Source organism: Thermobia domestica, chromosome 3 (genome assembly GCF_964235325.1).
Source record: "Thermobia domestica chromosome 3, izTheDome1.hap1.1, whole genome shotgun sequence".
Taxonomy (NCBI): Eukaryota; Metazoa; Arthropoda; class Insecta; order Zygentoma; family Lepismatidae; genus Thermobia; species Thermobia domestica.
In genome coordinates, this window is record NC_137456.1 from 130,421,175 (window position 1) to 130,447,371 (window position 26,197).

General features: G+C 35.7%; 1 protein-coding gene across 1 annotated transcript in view; it reads right to left on the reverse strand.

The window, feature by feature from the left end:
- Positions 1-352: 352 nt before the first annotated feature.
- The window catches only part of LOC145680738 (uncharacterized), a 112,538-nt gene continuing 86,693 nt past the window's right edge, over positions 353-26,197 (reverse strand). Inside the window, exons 7-8 of the mRNA XM_081751697.1 lie at positions 4,022-4,159; positions 353-523 (exon numbers count right to left, since the gene is read on the reverse strand). Coding sequence (XP_081607823.1) covers positions 353-523; positions 4,022-4,159 — 309 coding nt within the window. The remainder of the gene's footprint in view (positions 524-4,021; positions 4,160-26,197) is intronic.

The window sequence follows — 26,197 nt, forward strand, 5'->3', positions numbered from 1 at the left end:
AATTTTAGGAATAATCAAACAATCCATCAAAAGATTGTGATCTTTGCCAATAATTATTGTTTAATTATAATTAGTGTTTGGATAAGGGGCCACAAATATTTGAACGGCCCCTACATCGATTTTTTTTCTTTTTACGGAATAAGCAGATCATACTGAGTTAAGTGACAGTTTGGGATTGGCTACACTATATGTAGCTCTCCAAATATAAAGCTTACAAGAAAGATTTAAATTTAAATTTATTGGATCTTTTGATTAAAAAAATTGGAGCGTGCTTAATGAAGAGTCAAATACGTATAAATCTATACTTCCAACTGCAATTTTTATGTAAATGAACAATATGTACGAATATAACTTACTTATACTTGCTTGAATGTTTGCGTCTAACATAATTCCACGTTTCTTGAAGGCGGTAAATTGGAGGGCTCTGAAGACCAGACAGGATACTATAACACGATTGAAAACTATGCAACTGATGACATTTGTCTGCCGTTCTGATCAGCCGAGCAATAAGTTTTGCTCTATCCTACAAAGAAATTAATAGGCAAATATAGTAAAAAGAGTTTACACCTTATAATTTGTATTCGTAAGTTCTGAAAAATTAGTAGATGTTATCACGATTTTGTAGAATTTACTTTAATGGCTTTAAAAACAGTTAGGAGAGTATTTTGAAAGCAACAGAAGAAAGACAATACAGTAAGGGGAAAAAGAAGAAAGAAATTGTACTTTGAATTTTCGAAAGAATAGTTACAGCAAAATCAACGTGCTTAGTCTTTCGTGAATACCAGTCACTTCCAACTGCTTGCTTTGTGACGTCACAGCTTGGTGCTCCTCTTCTTACGTTAGTGAATAACAGTCGTGACAGTCAAATAAGAACATCGATAGCGTATTGACGGTTTTGCAGGCGTACTACTTGAGAGTCAATGGCTACACGCACACTGCCAACATTTATTTATTCCATTTCCTCACCTCACCCCCTTCTCTTCGTTCCTGAATGTTTTTTTCACTCAGGCATTTTTATGATTGTAAAATTCTGCCCCTACGTCCACGTCTGTAGCCAGAGCACTAATAAGGGAAGAGAGGGAGATTATATATTGAAGTGAAAGATGGCTTATACACCAATCGAAAGCACTAATGACGCATATTACGAAATTGTAATAAAATTTTCCGAATGCATATAATGTGCGAGTTATATTAATACACAGGTGTCCAGAAAATCCGTTTCCACTCCTAGAAATCGCAAACGGTGAACCAAATGTCAAAATAGGAAAACACGTGTTTGATAATTTTAAAAGTACAACGTATCAAAGCAAAAGTGTTGTCCCAGGGCCACCCACAGGGTCCCAGATGGGGTCCAACTCAAAAATTGCAAATGGTAAGGAGATCTAGAAGCATATCGTTGGAAACCTGTTGGGAAACGAAACGAAGAAGACGGAACAAGTCTCAGCTTTCTAGAATTATCCTGCGCAAAATCAAAGGGTCAGCAAAAACGTCATTGTAAAGTCTATGGCAACCTAAAAAAAGACAATAATAATAATAATAATAATAATAATAATAATAATAATAATAATAATAATAATAATAATAATAATAATAATAATAATAATAATAATAACGAAATGGTGAGACAGATGTCAAAACAGGAAAACAGGTGTGTTATCATTTCAAAAGAACAGTGATTGAAAGTAAAAATATTTGTCCCAGGGTCCTCCACAGGGTCCCAGATGGTGTCCTACTCAAAATTTTCAAATTGCAAGGAAGGTCAAGTAACATATCGTTGGAAACTTGTTGGGAAATGAAAGAGGACGGAACAAGTTTTGACTCTCTAAAACTATCTTGTGCAAAATGGTGGCCGGTCACAATGTACATCCTCATTTCGATTCTCCAAGTACATTGGCTTCCCATTGAGCAATCGGTACTTGTTGTCATTGTGACATGATTGTATGTATTTCCTGTTCCTGGTGCAAGAATTTTTTATGTTTGAATCATTTTATATTTAATAATCCAGAAAACGAGCGTAAGTACCACTATTGTACATTATATGTTAATAGTCAGTTCTATACTCAAATAAGTCAAATGTTATTTCTTTTCTCTTCTTTATTTCTTGATTTTCTTTTATTTATTTATTTATTTATTTAGATATTACTGGGCTCAAAAAGCAGAATCTCACAGTATGGGCGTTTCCTTTTTTCCGTTGAATAAGAATTGAAGTGAAAACAAACTAAAACCCGACTACAGGAAGAAGAACTAAAATCCAAAATGTTATCGTAGAGCGCCCACACTTATTCCATCTACCTTCATTTAACAACAACTTTCAAACGATATCCTTCTTGAGCCCCTTGCCATTTGAAAATTTTGAGTAGGATCCTGTCTGGCACCCTATGGAAGATTCTGGGACAAATATTTTTACTTTCAATCATTGAACTTTTGAAATGATTACATATGTGTTTTCCTGTTTTGACGTCTGTCTCACCGTTTCAGTTTTTTTTTAAAGGTGCCCATAGACTTTACAATGGCGTTTTGGCTGACATTTTGACCGGTAGCCATTTTGCACAGGATAATTCTAGAGAGCCGATACTTGTTCCGTCTTCTTTCGTTTCGTTTCCCAACAGGTTTCCAACGATATGCTACTTGACCCCCCTCACCATTCGCAATTTTTGAGTTGGACTTCTCCTGGGACCTTGCGGTGGCCATGGGACAATACTTTTTGCTTTAATACGTTGTACTTTTAAAATTATCAAACACGTGTTTTCCTGTTTTGGCATCTGGTTCACTGTTTGCGATTTCTAAGGATGGAAACGAATTTTCTGGACACCCTGTATATTCATATAACTCGCATAGTATATGCATTCGGAAAATTTTTATTACAATTTCGTAATAGGCGTCATTAGTGCTTTCGATTGGTGTATAAGCCATCTTCCACTTCGATATATAATCTCCCTCTCTTCCCTTGTAAGACAGAGGAGGAGGACGAGATCCTTTTTACGAAAGGGGCCCTGATATAAAATTAATTTTTTGAGTTTTACGTCCCACGTTTATGCCGGTTACGCTAAAGGAGACGGTGATAATGAGAGATGAATAAAATGGTGGAATGAAGAAAGTGGGAGGAAACGGGAGAACCCTGAGAAAACCCACGCATACGCTGTTTGTCCACCACAAGATTCACTTGGCGAGAGGAGGGTTGGAACCAGGGACCCCAAGCATCAGAGGTGAACGCTCTACGACTCAGCCACCGCAGCCCCAGGCTCTGATATGAGTTCACTCCTCATACATAGGGGCTACATTTCAACAAGCAGCTGAAAATTTCAGGTTGCTGAAGACAGTCGCAGGGGAGCTCAGCCTCCTAGCCCCTTCTAGCTACGGGCCGGGGTGGCTAGGGTTCATTTCCTACGTCATACATTGTCCAGTAGGAAATGACTGATGTGGAGTGCATACTAACACTAGATATCATATACAACTCTATTTCATAGCAGCATTTTTTTAAAACTAAAGCTTATCTCGTGTGCCACCTACTCTACAACTATGAAAGGAAATAAGGACACGATAATACATAACCGGAACTTGAAACTTCCAGGCAAGATTTATGTTCGCCTGCCTACGCGGAAAAAATCTCTGGCTTTTTAAACTTTTTTAACATTAGCGTATGAACCTCTACTAGTTAATATATTTATATGTACTGTTTTAAAAAGATAAAAGAATTAAAAAATAAAAAAATAAAAATTTTAAGTTATAAAAGTTTTACTGGAACGATTAATGAAAATCCATAAGCAAACAGGGATTCTGCAAAATTTCGCAAATTCTGATTTTCTCTTCTTTGAATAAGCGCAAAGTATACCAAAAGGAATTTGAAGAAACTGCATAAGAAACATATTAATTCTTCAATTGTTGATCTTTTTTTCGTATGTTTTGCGCTAATTCAAAGAACAGAAAGCCAGAATTTGTGAAAATTTTGCAGAATTCCTGTTTGCTTAGTCCTAAAGTTCTTGTAAATGGTAACTCATAAATAGTGACTTATTTCACGTACCTGCAAAACACCAAGTTCTACAATTTCCGTTGCAATCAGACAAGAAATCCTATGGGAGAAATGTATCATAGCATTGATGTTCGGGGTACCACGTATTGATTTGTGACATAGAACTTCCGTCAACTCAGAGTCAGTTATCTGGAAAACAAGAATAACACAACCAACAGGGAAATTCCACAATACAATCAAGATTTAAGCAGAAACTGGCAGCAAAGAAGAAAACTGCATTTAGACTCACATTCATAAGTCGTACTATTTAAAAATACATTTTAACTTCAGTTTAATAGAAGAACTGTACCTTTTAAATCTTTAAATATATGTGTCTAATCTGCGAACCACTTGCCAAATGTATTTAATAACCGATCTTCTGTGGTCCACGATGCTCTTACATTCTCTACTTCAAATTTAAGCATTGAGCTTTCTACTATAGGTGAACAGTTCTATTGTAAATTAAAGCTGTTCCATGAATGAAAAGTTGCCATTTGTGGAAATGGCATGATAATATATGAAATTACATGAAAGTAGAGCATTTAATGTGAATGTTAAATAGTAGTATTGAAGCGTCTTGTACACTTGAATAGAACCGCAGGGGGTCTGATTAAACTGGTACTCTGTATATTTTCTTGTCAGGTGTGGTAGGACAGGTCATTAGGAGGTTAAAGATTTATTGCCAGACCGTTAGATGGTCAGACTGGTTCTTGGAAGGTTGACCGTTAGGAAGGTTCCTAGAAAGGTTGAATGATCTGTATCACGCGATTTGTATATGGGGATCGTTTCTATAGGAAACTCAAAGGAATTATATTCCGAAAATACTAAAAATTGATCAAATTAATCTACAGAGAACGTTTCTTAGTTATTTATTTTCTCGTAATTACGCGTTGAACAATCGCTGATTACACTAGTCAACAAGGTTTTTGCCACATGAAAGAAGAATCCTGATCTTTAAGGAACTTTGGCCGTTGAATTCGAATCTGCAATCCGTTTTGCTCTATCACGCACAATTTTCCCGTGACAAAGGGATTTTCGGGAAATTTCTCCCAAAATTTCCCTTTTTCTTCAGTTTTGTACCTCTAGCTCGGGTACCCTTAGGCATATAAACATACAAATTATATTCTAGGTTAGCTTGATTTATACTTAGTAAACCCTGTAAGTTTCATCTGAGTCGCATCATTCTTCATTGAGAAATAAATACATTTCTATAAATATAAGCTATTTGTACTGTCCATTTTACCATATACAATAGGTGCGGAAAAATCACATGTAACTTCCACGGGAATTACAATATAAGCAAGGTTTATACTTCATTGGATTTGTAATGAAATATACTTTACAATGATGTATACAATGATGTATACACCATTTTATAAGAGGGAAATTCTAGAGGAATTTTTCGGGAAATTCCCTAAAAAAGTAGATTTTTGGTCTCATGTCACTGTTCATATAGTGATACAGAAACGGGAATTGCGCCAGATTAATCCTATTGAAAAACTGATCTTTAACTCCAAAGGTATACAACAAAATTCTTAGTTTCCACGCCTTTTAAACGTTATTCAAGATAGTGAACAAAAAATAATATTGACCTACAAAAACAAATATAAATAACTCACAATGGATCAAACACAATTGATTTACAAAGTATGAAAATAAAACATTTGTACTTATAATTAATTCTTCCTTTTGTAGTGCCAGTCACTTTCTCTAACTAAAAACTAGCAGTAGTCGCCCATCATATGAGGATCCCATTTACCTTGATAACGTTGCTCCATTTTTTGAATGTCCTGATGGAATCGTTCCCCTTGTTCGTCACTTACAGCTTCTAAATTCTCGGGGAAAAAATCCAAGTGGGAATGAAGAAAGTGAGTTTTCAGGGACATTCTACATCCTAACCTTTGATAGCTATCCAAAAGCTCTTGAACCAATTGACGGTAATTTTCTGCCTTATGATTTCCCAAAAATCCATACACCACTTTACTGAAAGCTCTCCAGGCGGATAGTTCATCATTATTTAACTTTGTCTCAAAGATGTTGTCCTTTAATAGTTTCCGAATTTGGGGCCCGACGAATATCCCCTCTTTTACTTTCGCGTCACTAAGTTTTGGAAACTGACTTCTAAGGTACGCAAAACCTTCTCCATACTTGTCCATGGCCTTAACAAAGTTTTTCATTAAGCCTAATTTTATATGTAAAGGCGGCAGCAGAATTTTTTCTGAAATAACTAAGGGAGAATACTTAACATTGTGTTTCCCTGGCATATATGTTTCTCTTGGGGACCATTCTTTTTGAATGTAGTGTGATTCAGTTGCCCTACTGTCCCACAAGCAAAGAAAACAACAGTATTTTGTAAATCCTCCCTGAAGCCCCAGTAATATAGCAATGACCTTTAAATCACCACAAATTTGCCAACAGTACTTGTTATAATGTATCGCAGCTAACAACACAGACAAACTTTCATAAGTTTCCTTCATCTCTACGGAATATGCCATTGGAATTGATGGCTTAGTGTTCCCATTATGTAGCAAAACAGCCTTAAGGCTTGTTTTAGAGGAGTCGATAAACAACCTCCATTCTTCAGGGATGTGTTGGAAACCTAGTGCATCCATTAAACCATCTATATTTGTACATGCACAGAGGGAATTTTGCATTATATAGTAACCTGAAAATTGTTCATGTCGGTTTCTGAAAATTGAAATTCTGGTGGTAGGAGCCAGTAAATTCCATTCTTGAAGTCTCGATCCCAGCAACTCAGCTTGTTGCTTACTCAGATTTAAATCCCTCACTAAGTCATTGAGTCTGGACTGGTTAACAAGAAGAGGTGTGTTTTTGGTTGGGCTATAGTTTGGATCAAAGGAAGTTGATGGTTCGGGCAACTCATCTACTTGCTCTTCTGCTAGAGAAGATTCTTCTGACTGTGCTTATGGATCAGGGATTGGGAGTTGAGGTCCATGTGGTCCATGGGTTTTAGAGCGGTTGGAACATTTGGGTACTCAATATTAGATTTTGTTCGTTTAAAATGACCCCAAATTTTTGTTAGACAGAAATAACAGTCTTCAGCATGACTGGTTGGTTCTCGCCAGACCATTGGCACCGCAAAAGGCATAGCTCGAGTTTTATCGCCACTTTTCCACTTAATAAGAGTAGAATAGCATGTTGCACAGCACACATGGGGAGCCCACACTTTGTCTTGATCACCCACATGACACCTAAAATAGCTATAATAAGCTTATTTTAACGTTTCTGTTAATGCACGGCGCTGACCTTTCACAGTATATTTTCCACACACGTAACAGAAAGTGTTCGGTGAGTTTATACACGCACGCCGCGATCTCTTCATAGCGGAGAAAGAAAACAAACACGCACACGCACTTACGACCACTTGTCACAGGTAAATCCAAATTAAAACTAAACGTACAATATGCATGCAGTTATACAACACTTCCTTATCTATTTGCCATGGACCTGACAATTTATCAGTAGAGTCCGATTTTGCGCAGCTTTATTGCATCAGCTAAACACGTGTTCTTGTACAGCTGTATCAATGCAAACACATGTCAGGTGGTAGAAAAGCACAGACCTCTTACTCCATGTCGTATACTCATTTTTCGTATTTGTGCCTGGATGGGTAAATGAAATTGTGTTTTTCTTCTTTTGGTGCAAAGAACGCAACATCACGTCTTCAAATAAGTAGTACAAACAACATACATGCAGCTATACTTATTTCTCCAGAAATAATAATGCGATTGTTCTGAAACATGCGAGGTTTCTTAAGTATAAATCAAAGGTTTATATGGTGTCATTTTTGTATTTATATTTCAAGGGCCAGTGGTACGAAAATTTGGAAAAAAGGTATATTTTGAGGGAATTTCTCAACCCCCTCCCCTTGTCACGCAAAAAACGGGTGATGGAGAAAAACGGATTGTACTTTCGAATTCAGCGACCAAAGTTCCTTTAGGATCAGATGTTTTCTTTCATGTGGCAAAAACCTTGTTTACTAGTGAGCTATTGATTTATTGAATTGATATAAATCTATATTCTGGCGCAATTCCCGCTTCTGTATCCCTATATGAACAGTGACATGAGACAAAAAATCTACTTTTTTTAGGGAATTTCCCTCTTATAAAAATGGCGGACATGGTGTACACATCATTGTAAAGTATGTTTCATTACAAATCCAATGGAGTATAAACCTTGCTTACATATAGTTCCTTTAAGATCAGTTGTTTTCTCTCATGTGGCAGAAAAAAAGTTAAAATTTGTTGACTAGTGTTATGATCAAATTAATTATTTGTCTTTTCATATTACTCGTTGTTATAAATGGGAGAGAATAAACTTTATTCATGCGGGACATATTTTTATTTTTTAATTTGAGTGATTGTATGCATAGCATAGTCGTTGTTAAAAACTTGTGGAAGCTCATGATACTGGTACATATACAGAGCATGGTTTACGTACGTCTTTCGCTGTCGAACTCAAGAGACGAACTGAACTTTTCCCGCGCTTTTTGGGAACCCGTTGGGTGGGAGTGAAAGATGGCGTTGTCGGGTAATAACCTTACAGGTACGTGTTAAAACATGAACACTAATACAAAAGACCGACGCCGCACCGGGTAGACATCACAGAATGCCGACAAGATAATAAAAACAAGTTTGGTGCCGCGGTGGGTGAACATGCGTTAGATAAACATTACAGAATACCAACAGAGTAATAAAAACAATTGATGGTGTGGGAAATGAACATCACATAATGCCGGCGTAGAATACAAAAGAAAGTTTGGAGCTTGCGGTAGATAATCAGCACAGAATACCGACAGGTAATAAAAAGAAGTTTGATGGCGTAATAGGTGGACATGACACATTATCAGCGGAAAATACAAAAGAAATTTTGCACCACGAATGGTGAAACTTGACACGTCACTGAACACGAATACAAAAGAACTGATGACCCTGTTGAAACATGAGGTGGTATTGATCGTGAATACAAAAGAATATTACCATAATAACGGATGATCCTTTTAAACAAGAGGCGACACTGAACGCGTATGCAAAAGAAGATTGTCACAGTGATGGATGAACGTGATGTGATACCGTATGCGAATACAAAGGAAGTTTGGTAGTATGAAGGGTATTGATAATAGAATGTTAGTTGTAATCATTTTATTTTACGTAGATGGTATGTGATTGCTTAGTAGATGTTTTGTTTACGCGAATAACAATAATGGTGGAATGTTGTTGTAATAGAAGATGTAAATGACCACATGAATAAAATAGATTTTATTTTAAAAACATGTAAACTATTTATTTGCACACGGACCATGTAAATCTTTTCTTTGTACGTAGATGACAAGTGATTGATTGGTACGCGATATGAATAACATTTTTGAGGGAATATTGCTCTAAGATGTGAATGACCGTAGCACAATGTAAATAACATTAATGATGTTTTAAAAGAATGTTTTGATCAGGTGAATGGTATATGAGAACATAAACGAAATGTAAGTACATGTTTTCTCCACCCCTATAGCTATGAAAATTGTATAGAGAATTAGGAAAGTACATGTGAAAATTTTTTAATTGTTGTAGGAGGAGTGTTTGAAAAATGTTTTAAAGTACCACGTGATATGACATCGTTGGTAAAGTTTTCCTTATATATGGGGTATGAAGAGAAGGCTGGCACTGTATCATCATTGAGTCGTTTGACAGTCAGGCACAACGAGAAATTGAGGAGGTAGACTGGGATTCTTCGTTTGATTTTGTCGAATCTCCTAAGAAAAAGTTTAAACCTTTAAGAGAATTTCCGTACTTGTTTATACAGGAGGATACACGTTATTTTTCGTCGGCTTCTCCAGATATTATTATAGACGCAGTAATTATAGATTTGAGAGAGGAGCCAATATTGATTCCTACTTCACCTGTTAGATCAAGAACATCCTCACCAGTACCACGGCCAGTACCTCACCAGTACTCTCCCAACATTTGACAATTTGGATGAGATTAAACCAATCTCTCCAGAAGCGTGTGTTTCTCAAGATAGCTCATCAGGTGAATCACCATTGCTTTTTCCAGTATCACCCCAAAAGTATCCATTGGATTTGTCTGTGCAGTCCAAAGGAAAAAAAATCATGTGCAAGTGTAAGCGTGACTTTAGAGATGAAAACTGTGTTAAAAATTGTTTTAAACTGGAAAGCAGAGTGTTTTACTGTGCCAAGGGTGTAGCTTAAATTATTTTAATCAATTCGGGCACAGGTGTCTTTTTATGAACACATTAACACTTGAGCCGGAAGCCTGGTGTATTATGACAAATAAAAATGTTAGAAATGAAGTGTATGATGTCTATGTGAAATCACACTTTAATAGTGAAATAAATAAACCCTCGTTTGATGAACAATATGAACAGTTATTAAGAAATCCTGAATATATTGAAGATCTGGTAAATTTACTGCTCGAGAAAGACCGAAGTCAAAGTTGTAATGTGTAATTTTTCTGTATATAGTATTATGATTTGCACGTTTTGTTTCCTTTTTTCTGTGAATATGCATATTATTTTTCTATAATTTCATTATTAAGTGTGTATACTTGTATATATTATTTTGCTATAGTTATGTGTATTATTATGTTTGTATACTTGTATATATATATATAATTCTTTTTGTATGTTTTCTTATATATATTATGTTTTTATATCGAAATAAATATATACAGAAAATTCATTTCTTGATTTTTATTTAACACAAACTTTTCCTAAATAAAAGGTATAATTGGTATTTTACAAGGTGGAACTTATCACATATAACTTTATTTTATACTCTTAAATTTATGGTACACGTTTTTTCCCTCTAAGTTTGATATTTGATGAGTGCTGTCTATTTTCTTGAAATTTGTTCTCTATTACTTTGAACTATTTAAAATTTTGATGGATATTTTTACTTTCTTGAAAATTTTACATAGAATTATTTAGAAGTTTCCAGTATACATTTGACAACTTTTTAAGAGCCACCGACATCCCTTGAAGATTTATAAACACTTATTTGTTATAATAATAAAAGTTGTACCAAAGGAGTATATTTTAAATTGGTTTGTACAGAGTTTAAACTTTGTAATAGCATTAATCAGTTCTTCTTCTGCAACATTTACTCCTCCCCCTTCTCATTATCAAAAGAATGTTTTAGTATTATTGCACTGCACTACACTGCACAGTAACTATTTTAAACTTTCTTAGCCAATTACCACAGTAAGATTCAATTGTTATCAGTTTTTACGTTCACAAAAAAACAAGTCATACTAATCCTTTTTACACTTTGTATGTGTAATACACACATACAAACACAAAACACTACAACTATCATCCAAAGAAACACAGTTCTATCAATTGTTGGATTTTTTCAATCATGAATACAGTTCATAGTTTTAATTACATTGGTTTCTATTCTGAATTAAGAGCTTCTTAAAATCTTTTTGCTTAAATCACTTGTTTAACAAATGCATAATTATGAATGGGTTCTTCATAACTATGGAAATTTGTTCTAATTTATTAAAAGTACGATCATGCATCTTCTGCAACAGAGGCAGAATTTCATCTTGTATGTCCATATTTGTAATAATGCTTATCACATTTGTCTTCAATATATATTTTTTATCTAACAGAATGCAGTTATGGTTTATTGTGTACTCTTGTGCACCCATTGCAAAGAAGCAAGCTTCTACTTTTAGCCTGCCACGTTTGGAACGTATTTATTAGACATTGAATGGTTATGTGAATATTATTGCTGTAACATGTGCATACATTTTCACCAATATCTTCATTAGACATTTTGACTTCTAATCTCCAGCACCCACAAAAAGAAGTAGAAGATTCCTCTATTGAAACAATTTTTGAAAATATTGTCTTTTTATGTATATAAGTAAATCAGTACGTAGAGAGATGAGTATTGTGTGTAATCTATACAGTCACACATCGATGTATCCTTTCTTAACTGTGTTATTTACATAGCTTTTAGTGACCTCATTGTAGAATTTTCACCGGTCCTTTTATTGATTTATTTGGAACGTCCACTTAAAAAAGGTTTGAACAAGTATGGCAAGGTAAATGAAAAACAATTGACAGTGAAACTCCGTTTTTATTTTGTATTACCACTACAATCTTTTATGATTATGAACTGTACTTGTATTCTTATGTTCAGTTTAAGACTACTTTTCTAAGATCTACGATACATCTAATTAGAATACTAACATTATTGGTTTCACACAATTGAAAAAACTGTTCTCCGTATCCAATTAATTATTTTTCAATGTATATGCGGTCACAGTTTGAATTTCCGATATATGCTGAACCAGTAATATTATATTTTCATTTGTTCTCGTTTTAATAAAGAGTATCTCACATATAGTAATATAAAACATTTTTAAAAAGTCAGAGGAGAGGCTTTTAACATTACCCTTCTAATTCTTATCTACTAGATTCTTCTATACTTAGGTCTTTCCATTCGTCATTTCCCCACTTTGAACATCCTAAGCTGCACCTATTCATTATTTTATTACTTTTGGCCATCCTCAGGTCACCCTTTTATTATTTTTTCTACTTAGGCAATCTTACATTTAACCCTAAACGGTTCATTCCCTGCTTCTGGAATTGCTTACAAAATAACATATTCACAGACTACTTCTCAGGTAAAATTAAGCAAAGTTGTCACCAGGAGGCATTATCTGCTTTACTATCGCGGAAAGTATGTACACAGATAACCACAACGAACAATACCTGAAAATAATTCTTTTCAAATGCTATAGGTCAGATCAGATGGTAACAAAAAACTCGTTAAGGGTTAAGGACCACGACAATGTTTGTTGGCATTGCATACTGTATGTTCGTGCGTTTAGTGCTTGTGTTTCCGGATTCATCTTGCACTTGGTGCACAAACCAACTATTTTGCCTTTGCTGCAAACAATGCAAATTCTCATGTACACTCGATATATCTCCGAATAATAATATTGTTCACAGCACAGTACACTTTTTTTTATCGATAGATAGGTACTGTGACCTTCATACCTAACATATCCCTAGATGTTAAAACTGAAAGGAAAGAACAACTAATTCCTATCAATTTTAGCAAACTGCGCAAATTATAAGGTTTCCAACATCACCCCCTCCTTCTCACGTCTAAATAATTGTTTCATGAAATTGCAGTTTATTTTAACGGATAAGGTGTAGTAAATATCCTATTTACCTGTTTTCTTTTCTTTTCTGGAACATATATGCTGTACTTTCAAAAAACAAGTACTTACTCAAATACCTTTATATGTATATGTATTAGGTTACACATCTCTGATGCGATGGTTTCTAGTTCGATCTCCCACACTAATGTCTTCCTTCATCTCATTTCATTCATCCACTTGTCTTAAGAGGAGTTTTTCATACCCTCTAGAAACAAAGATTTGAGTTCAGGTTCTTGAGACCATTCATCTTGTTGGTATTCAATAGCTTTAATTATATGATGTACAATGTATGTCAACTCTAACTTGTGTAGTACTTACTTATCACTTATTATTTAGTGTTCAAAACAGAAAAGATAGACAAAATTTGGAATTGATCCTAATTGTTTTAGTTTTCAAAAGTTTGTTGACAAATCTATCAGCAGGTTAGCCATAAGCCAGGATTGTTTAGAGGAATTCGTTTCCTATTTGTATTCTTTTTTCGTAATATGTAACATTAAAATTCCGTAGGAACCTCACCTTATTTCTCTTAATTTTAATTATTTTAGTTCTGAAAGAACTTCGATGTTAAATGTGTGTGAACGTATAAAGAAGTCATTCTTAAAATTGTAATTGAATAAACAAAATCATTCAAAAGTTCTTGAGCAATATACATGTATTCATGTAACTATTTTATACCATAGTCATATATTCATTCAACTAATATTGAAACTCAAGACCAAAATGTAGAGAAAGTAATAAATGATGTAAACTATCAAATTGTTGTAAAGATAAGGACATTTTTTGCAGACTGCAATGGCTCAGTGGTAAAGTTCCAGCCTCTTATGCATCTTGTTTTGAATGGCATTCATTTGTCACCAACAACTGTCTCTCTTAGCTCAAAGGATATAATCATAGCACGTTAAACTGAAAGAGCAATGTGGGTTAAGTGGTTGAGCATTGATCTCACATTCAGGATAATTCCAAACACCATCATAGCTCTTCCGTGGCTAAGCGGTTAGCCTACACACCTATGACGTGTAATTTTCATTCGTACGAAACAGTCTCTAATCCCTCTTTCCATTTTTAACAGGGAGTATTATTGTAAATAATACGCGAGAGAACTAGTAAGTTAACAGCGACTTCTTCATACGATCACACAAGTCAAATAAGAGGGTTTGATTCCGGCAGGAGTTCTTGTGATTCGTATGCAATATTAGCATGTAGAGTCACGTCTCGTGTAGCCTCACTGCTGAGCGAAGTGTTAAACTCAAATTCAACTCAACTCCATACACCACCAGCACTACCATTGACTATCTTAACTGAAGTTTTCCTCAGTCCTACCACGCGAATGTTACCTTAAATAGATATCTAGTATGTTAAATAAATAAGACCATTTTCACCTTTCCTGCAAGTGTTCCAAAGTTCAAAGTTCCAATCTAGGTTTTCATCAATTAAATGTTAGAATGAGACTTAACATACAACTTATACCCTACGTTTCTTCCTTCCTTTTTCCACCAATACATATTTGAAACAAGTTGTTTAAATATAGTTCACCTTAGGTGCATAGGACCCCGGGTTAGATTCTAGCCTGGCCAATTATTTCAATTTCATGACAAAAGTTTTGGATCTAATGTATTATAATTGCAGTGGAGAACATCCTGCTCGTGGATTTTTTCTTGGAGTTCTCCCGTTTCCTTCTCTCACTTTTTTCATCCTATCATTTCATTCATCTCAAAAGTGAACTTTTTAAAACTGATCTGGTATGAGAAATCCTAACTGTAAGAGGATCGGTACAACTGTAGGACGTAAAACTCAAAGATTTCATTTCATTTCATTTTTCCTTTAAGTATACCATATTTGAAACTAATTATTCACATCACCAGTACTAACTATAGTAAACAATCAGCATTAAGTAGAATTCATATCATTAGATGAAGACTCTGATCTGTTTACTAGTACAAGAGAAGAAAAATGAATTAACATTCGAAAACGTTGTTTTAGATGTTATTTGAAGCAATATGTGATTCGGATCCATCAGTAGCCTGTAGGAGCACGTCACGTGTACTCTCGCCGCTGAAAAGAGACGATCAAAATCCATCCATCCAATCATCAAAAAAATACTTGCCATAATTTCATGTAAGACTCTACACTTTGCACTATATGAAAGAAAAGACTTTGTGTCGTGCATAGAATGAATTTTCATCACAATATTTAATGAGAGTATTTTGATATGAGTTTAGTCTTACCAGAAAATACAAAGTTACACATTTATGAATACCTAAACACTGTTAAGAAGGGTAGAAATTAAAAAGAAAAATCTTTTTCCCCCAGCACACAAATAAGGAGGATTTATGTATAAAATATACAGTTTTCTATTTTACAATTTTTCTTTTAATTTTTTTATTTTTTTAGTCTCTCCAATTTTTCCCACGCCTTCACTATAACCCAATCCTCCCCATCATTTAAAAATATGTCAAGTTCATCAACATTAGCCCTCTCCTCCAACATTCCTATTGGTGCATCAACATCTACTGCCCACCTTCTTGCACCGGTTGGACTTCCTGTTCTCTTCGTTGATCCATTGGTACTTCTACTACTAGCTTTGTGCGTTTAAGTACTACTGGTGTTATCTGCGATTCTTCTTTTCCACAGCCTTCGTCATCCTACATACTTGTTTTTTCTTCTCTACCACTGCGCCCTCCTGCACCTCTTTTTTACCTCTCTTTTCCCTCTTCACATTGTTTTCATTCACTTTATCTAATAATTTGTCGAGACTGGCAAACCATGTCTCTGGATTATAAAATGATGTCGAGGGTTGTGGTTTTTATTTCTTCTGCAAAATAAAAACTAAAAGTGTTATTAGTACAACATATTTTTACAAAAATAGTACAATTATGATTAGTGTTTTCAATGTACACAATAATAGTTAATAGCAATAAAATTAATCCAATAAATCTTCGTAAGAAAGATCAGTCATAAACTTCTGTTATTCTAACCACGTACGAGATTAAAATATCAGTTTCTTTACCGTGCAAAACCTATGTAATATCTTTAGTTTGCAAGACCTATGTAGGATTCTGGGCGGTACTTAATCTAGTTTGCATTGTTGGTAAAAGCGCCGCAAGAAAGTTTTGTTCGTGTCTGAAATGTATTGTAGTGGGCCGCAAATTCGCAAACTATTTTTTTGCGAGTAAATATTCTTTTTTTTATTTTTAAACCTGCAACAGATTCGTATTCCATTTACTTCTTTTAAAATACAAATTCGTGTTGAGTGTTCTTTTTTTCCTAGCTGGAAACCAGACATCCTGTCTGCTTTCACGTCTCGCCACCGAGTTCCCCCCTTTCTGACCTGTAGGTCAACAGCAGTTAAGATAAACATTCTTCCCTTCTGGTTCGATACAGAAGCTTGGTTTTTTTTCTATATTTATGTAGTCTTTTAACAAGTTAGATTATTATTATTATTATTATTAGTGGTAGAATACTGTTAAGAAAACCCATATAGTTTGTGTATCTTTTTAAAATGTCATTTATGCTTCTGAAAGAAGATTCTTTTTCGTTCTTCGAAACATTAAATATATATGTATGTCTTTGGTCGAAAACAAGTAAGATAAACTGTCGAAGGGTCTTGAGTTCATTATGTATAAAACCTTTCAAGTTTATTACTTGAAATCTTTTATGTTTAGTATATGTTTATAGTTTAAGATACTATTTGTACAATTCTCTGTAATATCTCGATGTAATATCATTCTTCCAGAGAAAGGGGCTCACACACCTAAACTCAAGGACTACACATCACACGCACACGCATGCGCACACACAAAATCTTATCTTTTGCCTGGCTCCGCCCAAGGCACCTTGTTCTAGCCAATCTAGATGTTAATGGCATGGCTCGTTCCAATAGCTAGTAGCTCCACCCCTCAGAGTGGAACCTTTCCGAGGTCATCTGCACCCGAAATCGTGTGCAAAGCCAATAATCTTTCTTTTCAGGATACTGGTCCCCCTCGGGCTCCGCCCTAGGTACTTTTAAGATATCCACACATGCTCAACCTCTGACCTTACGGTCCTAGTGCAACGTTTGCTCACGTTACTATTTTGCACACAGACCGTAAATTGGTGCCGATTGCACCACCGACCGAGGCCATTAAAAACGCATGTTTTGGGCTCTCTCGTCGGACAACGTCCCTCTCCTGAACCCCTCAGAGACGTGCAGACTACGAGGAGTACGCAATTCGTTAGGTACGTCTCAGTTCAGGAACTTATCACGAAAAAGTCTCTAGTTGTCCATCCCTCTGCCTTCCAACCTCTCTGCCTCTACGGAGGCCTGCCTACTCAATCTCTTGGTTACCTACCTCACTACCTTGGTTTACCCAGTACTTGGCAATCTGTTTCTGAAAGCTCGATGGCTCAGCCAGGGTTCTCCCATAATTGCTGGTCGGCTTAGGAAACTGACGGTCAAAGTACTACCCTACCTAATCCTCACGGTAACTTGGCAATCTGTTTCTGAAAGCAAGACGGTTCAGCCAGGGTTCTCCCATAATTGCTGGTCTACTTAGGAAACTGACGGCTAAAGTTACCTCCTTCCGAACTTGGCAATCTACTTCCGCAAGTTTCGCTTCAGCCCGGACTCGCTCCAGAAACTGCTGGCAAGCTTAGGAAGTTGACGGCTAAAGTTCTGTCGCACCCCTATTTGATGTGTGTTTTGACAGACTCTAAGTTTATTGCTTAGCTGGCCTAAAACGCACCGGTAATCAAATAGTTACACCCTGTTTGATGTCTGTTCGCAGACCGGTAGATCAAACGGTAAACCCTTACACCTTCCTTGTTTGATGTCTGTTCGCAGACCGGTAGATCAAACGGTAACCGTAATTCCTTCTGGTAACCAACTTTGTTTGATGTCTGCTTAGCAGACCGGTAGATCAAACGGTAACCTTTACACCTACCCTGTTTGATGTCTGTTCGCAGACCGGTAGATCAAACGGTAACCTGTTCCTAACCTCTGGTAGCCTACCCTATTTGATGTCTGTTCGCAGACCGGTAGATCAAATAGTATACCTCTTACCTACCTACCCACTAGGACTGATTCGTGCCCTCCCAGTCTAGTACAGTTTTGTTTTATTTGTGAAAAGTGCTACAGTCAAGTTTGTTTTTTATCAGTGACTTTTAGTGAGTTATTTCTTAAACTACCTATTAGAACGCCGCCACGTAAGTTAAAACTCTTTTATATATAGACACAGTACTTACACTATCGCCCCGGCTCTGGTTCTTGTAATTTGTGTAGAGCCAATAAACTGCAGGCTTACTGCAAGGAACATATTTGTCGAGTTTTGTTTCAAGAGATATCCCAAAGGATTGTTGGTTATCAAACCTTAATCAGGATAACGATTCCATTGTTTCCATTAGAAGATAAGTCTTGGCCACGGCCAACGCTACCGTGTAATACTAAGATTCTTCAGACTGTTTTGTTAGCTGAGTTCCTGTTTCCAGTATAACTTTGCCGCTCGAGTTATAGTTGGTGTTTTGCAGAAACTTTGGTTGACTAATTAGAAGTATTTTGGTAAATTACAAAACTCTCTTGTGTGGGTGCCGGTCTACGCAAACGCATACCGCCGGCCCGCCACATAATTTGGTGTCAGCTTTGTGGGATAACTTGAACAACCTAGGATATCTTGAACAACCTAGGATATCGTGAACTTTTGCACAGCCTTAGGATATCAGGAATAATCGTGACATCGTAAACTTTGATACCAGTTTAAGTTATTTAAGTGAACTGTGTTTGGTGCATGTGCATTTTGCATGTGTGATATTTATTGTGTGCTGAAAGTTTTTTCCATCTGTTTAACTTTCGTTCCATCCTCCTTGGCGGAAGCGAAAAAGGGAAAAGGACGCTTTTGTTGTTTGACTGGCCATCAATCAGCAAAACATCCTGCTCACTGTATCGTGACGCCAAACGCACATTAGTGATTTCAGTTCATTAGTGTTTAAATAAGTGCAGTGCATCTTAGTATTGAAATTAGGCATTTAAAGCCCCATACAGGTGATAAACTCATCGTGAATTTAGATTTAGTTAGGTTAAGTGAGAAACTCCTCTCAGAAACCATTATTGCTCAAACCTTCGAGTTTTCGCAAATCTAAGAGGTTCATTCATTTATTTAATTTATTGTTTCCACATAGAAACGTAATTTGAATTTTTAATCATGGCAGAAGCTGACGGAAGTAACGTACAGCCAGAATATGTTAAAGTTTCTCAGGCAATTCAGGTTATTGCAGAACCATTTACAGGAGATCGTTCTAAGTTGAGGCAATTTATTGATAGTTGTGAAATTGCTCAAGGGTTAGTTAACCCCCGTGATAAGCCTGTATTATTGAAGTTTATTAAGTCGAAAATTTTAGGAGAACCTAGAAATCGTATTTTAGTTAGATTGAACGTAGATACTTGGGAAGCAGTTAAGACAATTTTAGAAGAGAATTATGCTACACATAGATCTATTGATTATTATGCTTGTTTATTGTTTTCTGCCAGGCAAGGCAAAAATGAAGGTATTAGCTCATGGGCTAGCAAGTTAGATACAATTCGAGCTGATCTGAAAGCTGCTGCTTCGAAAATATGTCGTGAAACTGAAAGAGCTGGTGCTCATTCACTTATTGATCATTTGACAAAAGCATCTTTTGTCCAGGGAATTAGCGATCCCCGCATTCAAACAGTAATTCGTGGTAAAAGTACAGAAGACGATAGTTTCGCTCAATTAGTAGATTTCGCTCTAGTTGAAGAATCGCACATATTGTCTCAGAGACGAAAGCCATTAGATTCTAAGAATGAAGATAGGGCAAATTCTTCAAATCATAACCATAAGTCAGAGAAGAAAGGAAATAGGAAATTTTCCCAGAAAAAGCATTCTGAAAGTAAATCTAGAGATTCTCATAACTCTTCTCATTCCCGTAAGGATAGTAGAAATTTTAAGAAAAAGGTTCATTGTTTAGAAGATTGTGATCATTCAGTAGACTTGCATGAAGAACCGCATGATAAACATTGTAGTGAAAATAGTGACAAATTTGAGGATTCCAATTCTTGTTGTGTTTTACGTTGTACACACTCCACAAGAAAGTTTCAATGTTGTGTGAGACCTATGTTTGTTTCCCGGTACTTCATACGGTTCAGATTGATCCTCACAAACAATGTTTTTTGTATGAATCTACAAGAAATAACCTTACTGCTGAATGACACGATAAACTGAAAATTAACTCAAATCAATCTTAGCTAAAACTTTCCCCCAGTGTATGAAAGCTAAATTAAAATCCGAACAGGAACACTCACAAAAAGTTTCACGGTTGTGAAAAAATCTCGTGCTTTGAAAACTCACATGATTCAGATTTTCTCCAACAAACAAAGTTTTGATGCCATAAAAAACAAGGTTCATACAAAATTATTTATCAAAAAGTGTAAAGCGTTCACTTCATATGCCTGGGGTCTGTAGTTCGATCCCGGCTCGCGCCACTTGAACTAACACTATGTCTGTGCTTTCTTTATACTTTCTTCATATACTTTTTACAAGTTTTTATAAAAAAGCGAAACATAAAACCACACCGGCTCCTTAAGCCTACCTGAGATAATAATGTTACGTAAAACTAAAAGATTTCCTTTTATTTATTTATTTATTTATTAAAGTACAAAATATAGTCTCCTTGGTAAACAACAAAAAATAAGATTGTTCCGGGTATTTCAATAGATAGTCAAAATACAGAAAACATTTATTTTTTTAAAGTTTCCTAGCAGATTATCAGTTCATTACTCTAACAATGGTAGTTCATAGTAAATCATTAATAAAATCTATCCTATATACCAACATCCTCAGTACCAGTGACACCTAGCGGCAAAATTCTGAATTAGACAAAAGTTGGGCGGTGGATGTTCTTTAGTGCACACGGATGTCAACAAATATTCTCTATTTCAAACTTAATGTGTTGAATTAGTTATTACAATCAGACGCAAAAAATTTCTTTCATGTGTTAGATTTCTCTCACCCACAAGATTGAGGCATTTTCAATATCCCCATAAATATGCATGTATGTTTTGATTATCTTAACATTAAACTGAACTATTGGTGATCAATACAAGTATGAGTAAACTCAACATTAAGTTGAACTATTTAGGTGAATACTGGCATAACCCCCTTCTCGCAACAAAGCAATAAGAATTCAGTTTTGAATCCTATGACCAAAGAGACGTAGTGAATGGTCTTCAGTGAGGCAAAAAGAGTAGGGGACTAATTAACAGCAGATACGGGCATAGCCCCCTTTCTCAGCAAGGCAAGAAGTGTTCGCTTTTTGGAAACCGCTAGCAAAAACAAATACCGCTCGCTAATGGTTAAGTCTAGGGGAGATTTACTGTTAAGACACGGGTATGATTACTCCCATAATATCATTTTTTCTCACAAAAGTACGGAGCAATATTTCTTGCGTCATGGAACAGGTCCCCGTTTATTACGTATCACAAAACTTGCAATGGTATTGCAGTGGCAGGTTGTTCTCGCTGGTGTATGTTGTTCTCGACGGAACAATTATAAAAGTTTCTAACATCATTTTTTCTCACGAATATACGGAGCAATATTTCTTACGTCTTGGAACAGTCACCGTTCATTCCGTATCGCAAAAGTTGCAATGGCAATACTGTTCGACGCAAGTCCAAAGGGACCATGCCTTAGCTTTCATAATCAAAATAAAGGAACGTGTTTCTTTCTTTCGAGTATATGAGTTGGGAATGCTTAATAGCAAAATACGGAACAATATTTCTTACGTCTTGGAAAACAAGTCAGCGTTCATTCCGTATAGCAAAAGTTGCAATGGGATCGCACTGCCATTTTCCCCCGCAAGTCCAGAGGGACCCGCGCACTTCGATGATCAAAATAAAGAAACTAGTTTCTTTCTTCCGACTCTAAGTCTGGAAAGTCCCACAAATTTACAGGAATCCTTCCACATCCACGTTGAAAATAGGAAACGCAATTTCTGCGACGTACACATCTGTTTCGGAAAACTGCCCGCTGCAAGCTGAAACCTTTTTCTTTATTTGTCTCTTTTCCCTCATATTTGTTTGTCTCATTATATCTACATTTTTATTATAGAAACACTTTTTCGAACACATTTTTAAGCAGTTTTAAACAATTAATACTGATTGATTTTTCAAATAGTACACAATAAATCTATTATATTTTTTCTTTCCATTCATTCTTGTTCATTTTCTATCTGTAAAGTGTTCATTTTTCGGAAACACTTCCCAATATGAGCGCAGGTTCTCCACAAATAGTTTAAACAATGTATTTACATATCTCTACATAAAAATAAATGTAATCTACAACCAATCAAATAATGTTGGTCACTACCCTATTCTGTTTAGTCTCGCTTTTAGGATTACGTAAAATCATGCAGTTATAAAGATTGAAACGAATTTCACACTTGGTTTCAGCACTAATCTATGAATTATGAACTGCACTAAATCATTTTTTCCTTCAGTGGGGCACTGAGGGACATCACTAAGCATTTCTAAATATCCTGACTTTTCGTAACTAGTCGGATATTTCCATGTAAATAAGACGGTAACTTGTTCAAGAAAGTATCACATGTAGTTTCTGACTCCCACCTATCCCTAGTTATAATACCACAGTACACTGTTCCCCAATGTTTCAGATGTCTAGAAATAGACACATAAAAATATGTACACTCGTAATAATAATAATAATAATAATAATAATAATAATAATAATAATAATAATAATAATAAAGCATGCTAATCATATAATGTATCTAGTGATATACTTGTTTGTTGCTTAAGTTGCCCACGAGACGAAGCAAACACGTACTTTTCAAACAAGAGTTTCCTGCTTAAATTGCCCACGAGACGAAGCAAACACGTACTTTTCAAACAACAGTTTGGTTGGCCGTGAAACAATTCATAATTCCCTTTTCCCTTTACATCACTCACAAAGTTATAGTCTTAGCATATTGTTTCAATTCATGAACAAAAGCAGATATCTCTCGTTCGTGGGGACACGGTAGATCAGTTGTAGTCTTTTTCGGTTTAGGAAAATGTTGGCTCAGTGGTAAAGGATATGTCTCTGGTGCATGAGGTCCATAGTTCGACCCTTGGGCAAATAAGTTTGTGATGACAAACACAATGTGTGTGGATTTCCTAGAGGTTCCCCGTTCGCTCTCGTTACAAATATATCAAAGCAATTATTATAATAATGTATAATCTTACGTTAGTTTTGATGCCGTCACTTGAAGAACACAAATGAAACAAACACAAAACCACAACTTAACGAAGACAGGGCAGGGGCGTCATTTCAGAGTTTGCTTGGGGGGGCAAGAACACCACCGACATAAGACTTTAATGTTTTGTACTAGTATATTAGTATACAATTGATTAAAGTATATGTGTTCCTCAAACTCTTGGGGGGCAATTTCCCCCTCCTGCCCCCCCTAAATGACGCCCCTGAGACAGGGTACTGAACTAAAATATTCAAAAATGCAGGTGTAGTCAATTTATGTTGTTTATTTATGAACATGACAGGAGAAAGGATAAAAGAGAGATAAGGTAAATGAATTTTCGTTTGTAAAGCCGCTTTGATTCAATTCTCTCTTTGTACAAAGAGTGAAAGGACGGGATATTATGTTTCCAGACAAAAATGCGCGACACCGTCTCGCTTTTATAGTGATCAATTCACAATTTATCAATTCTTCTTTCAATAATATGACAGAATACAGTCAAAGGTAACAAACTGAACTCCCATAATCAAAACAATTTGGCATTTTTTTCGATAGTTTCACAGAGACTTCGACAAAATACTTATGGAGGTAGATGGGCATTAACTGTAAAGTCCTTCAATATATAATCCGTTATCAGACAATTTCACATTGTGCGTAAAAACTCTACTCACCAATTTTAATTGATAGCATCAGTTATATCTAAAAATCTTTTGTTAGCTACGCTATCAATACAAGACATTTTGTCGGGTTTAATGACATGAGAGGCTTCACCAAACATTCAAGCTGAAAACTTCAATGTACTAGGAAAAATTCCCTTCTAAAAAATTCATTAAGGCGGGGTGGGCGTAGCAATTTTCTTTAGTCCAATATACAACAGCGGCTTCATACTAATTTAAATTTAATGATCCATACATTTCAGTAAAGGAATATGAAAGCCGATGTCAGTTTTTATATTGATTTTAATTTATTGCCTTCATTTTGATGTATATCTCAATAAATGTATTACTGAGGAAACAAAAATCAGACATCTGAATAGACAATGGCCAATAAACACAGAAGCCAGGTAGACCCATTTAGCAAAGAATGATCATGTCTCAGATATTCTTCAAGTAAGTGGCAATTGGCAAGGAACAAAGAAGGCGCAAAGTATATGCCAATCATCTATCGGGTCATTGGCATTGGGGCAAACATAAACCTCAACTCAAAAACTTGTTGCCAGGCAGCTTACAAGGAAAAAGCAGGAGGAAACCCATTCAGCCCTGTTTAAGGCAGAGAAGTGGTAGAGGAAGGTGTGTCCTTAACCAACTGCCCGGATAATTACAAGAACGAGAGAGAGAAGACGATGTAGCTGGTCAATGATCGGGGGTAAGAGGGAAGGAATGGAATCACCCGTTCACAACATGGAAACTGTGACCATTGAGGGGAAAGAGGGAGGGAAAATGGAATCTTCCGTTAACTCACAACTAAAAGAAGTGAATGACATGTGCGTAGATGAATATTTCTGTCTATCGCCTGGTGGACTTAGAGCTAAAAAGGTTTTCCAATGTTCGGCTGTGCAGCAGTGTGTGCGCGTGAGCATTTGCTCTGGGTTGGATGAGTTCCATGAGAACGTGTTGGTAGTTGAGGAAAAGCGAAGCTGGGAGACGGATGTATGTGTCTACGTTTCTGCAAAAGACAGTTCGTTTCCCATCGAAAAAATAAATGAAAAATAAGTAAATAAATAAATAAATATTCATTCCTTCTTCCCTTTCCTGGACACCTTATTCCTGTACACATTTTTAAATATTTTCAGAACAATTTTAACATATTCAACTTTCATAGAATTTTTTTCTAAATTCTCACTCAATGAGTGTTCTGTTAAGAGAAAAAATCTGAGTTTCTTGTTGAATTTTTTAACAGTGTAATTTATTACCAGCTTTTTGGTAGGATCACAATTAAAAATTCTTCATAAATTAAATTAAGGGGGAAGCTTCTGGGAGCTAGGGATCGCGTTTCAAGGCTTATAGCGGAGTTTCGATAGTCTGAGACACATTTTAATGTTATTGTATCATAATTAAAAATTATTTTTCGATTAAAGAAGCGTGCAGGATCATGTTTCAAACAGCAAATCGGTCATTCAACCTTCCAGGGTCCACCTCATCTCCTTCTAACGGTCGGGTAATAAATCCTTTCCCTTCCTAAGGCCCTCTAACACACCTGGCTTACACCTGGCTTACAGGACATGAAAGTACACAGCCCCAATAAAATAATTTACAGACAATAGCCCTATTTAAGTGTACAAAACGCTCTAATACTACTTTAATTGCCCCTCAATACTCTTGACATTTTAATACGACCAACCGATAGTTAAAGGCTAAACATCTGTTTTAGACAAAATAAAATGAAATATAGCGACCCCTTCTTAACATCTTAAAACTGTTTACTTTTGCCCTTCTCTAACATAATTTTGAAAGACAGGCTCTACTTCATAAACATTTCGTTTAAGAATATGAATACTTAATTTGTCAGGCTATGTAGTACAACAGATGCACAAACAATATTTGAAAGGTGTACAGAATAAAAATCAGAATAATCAATTAAGTAGAAAATTGAAATTGAAAAATACCGAACTTTAAAGAACAGCAAACTAATACATTTTCTTAAAAACAAAACTTTTCACTCAATAGAGTTTTCCTTATGAGTTACTATATTTAAAGCATCAATGAAATCACTTGAATGATATTGCTATATTTTAGCA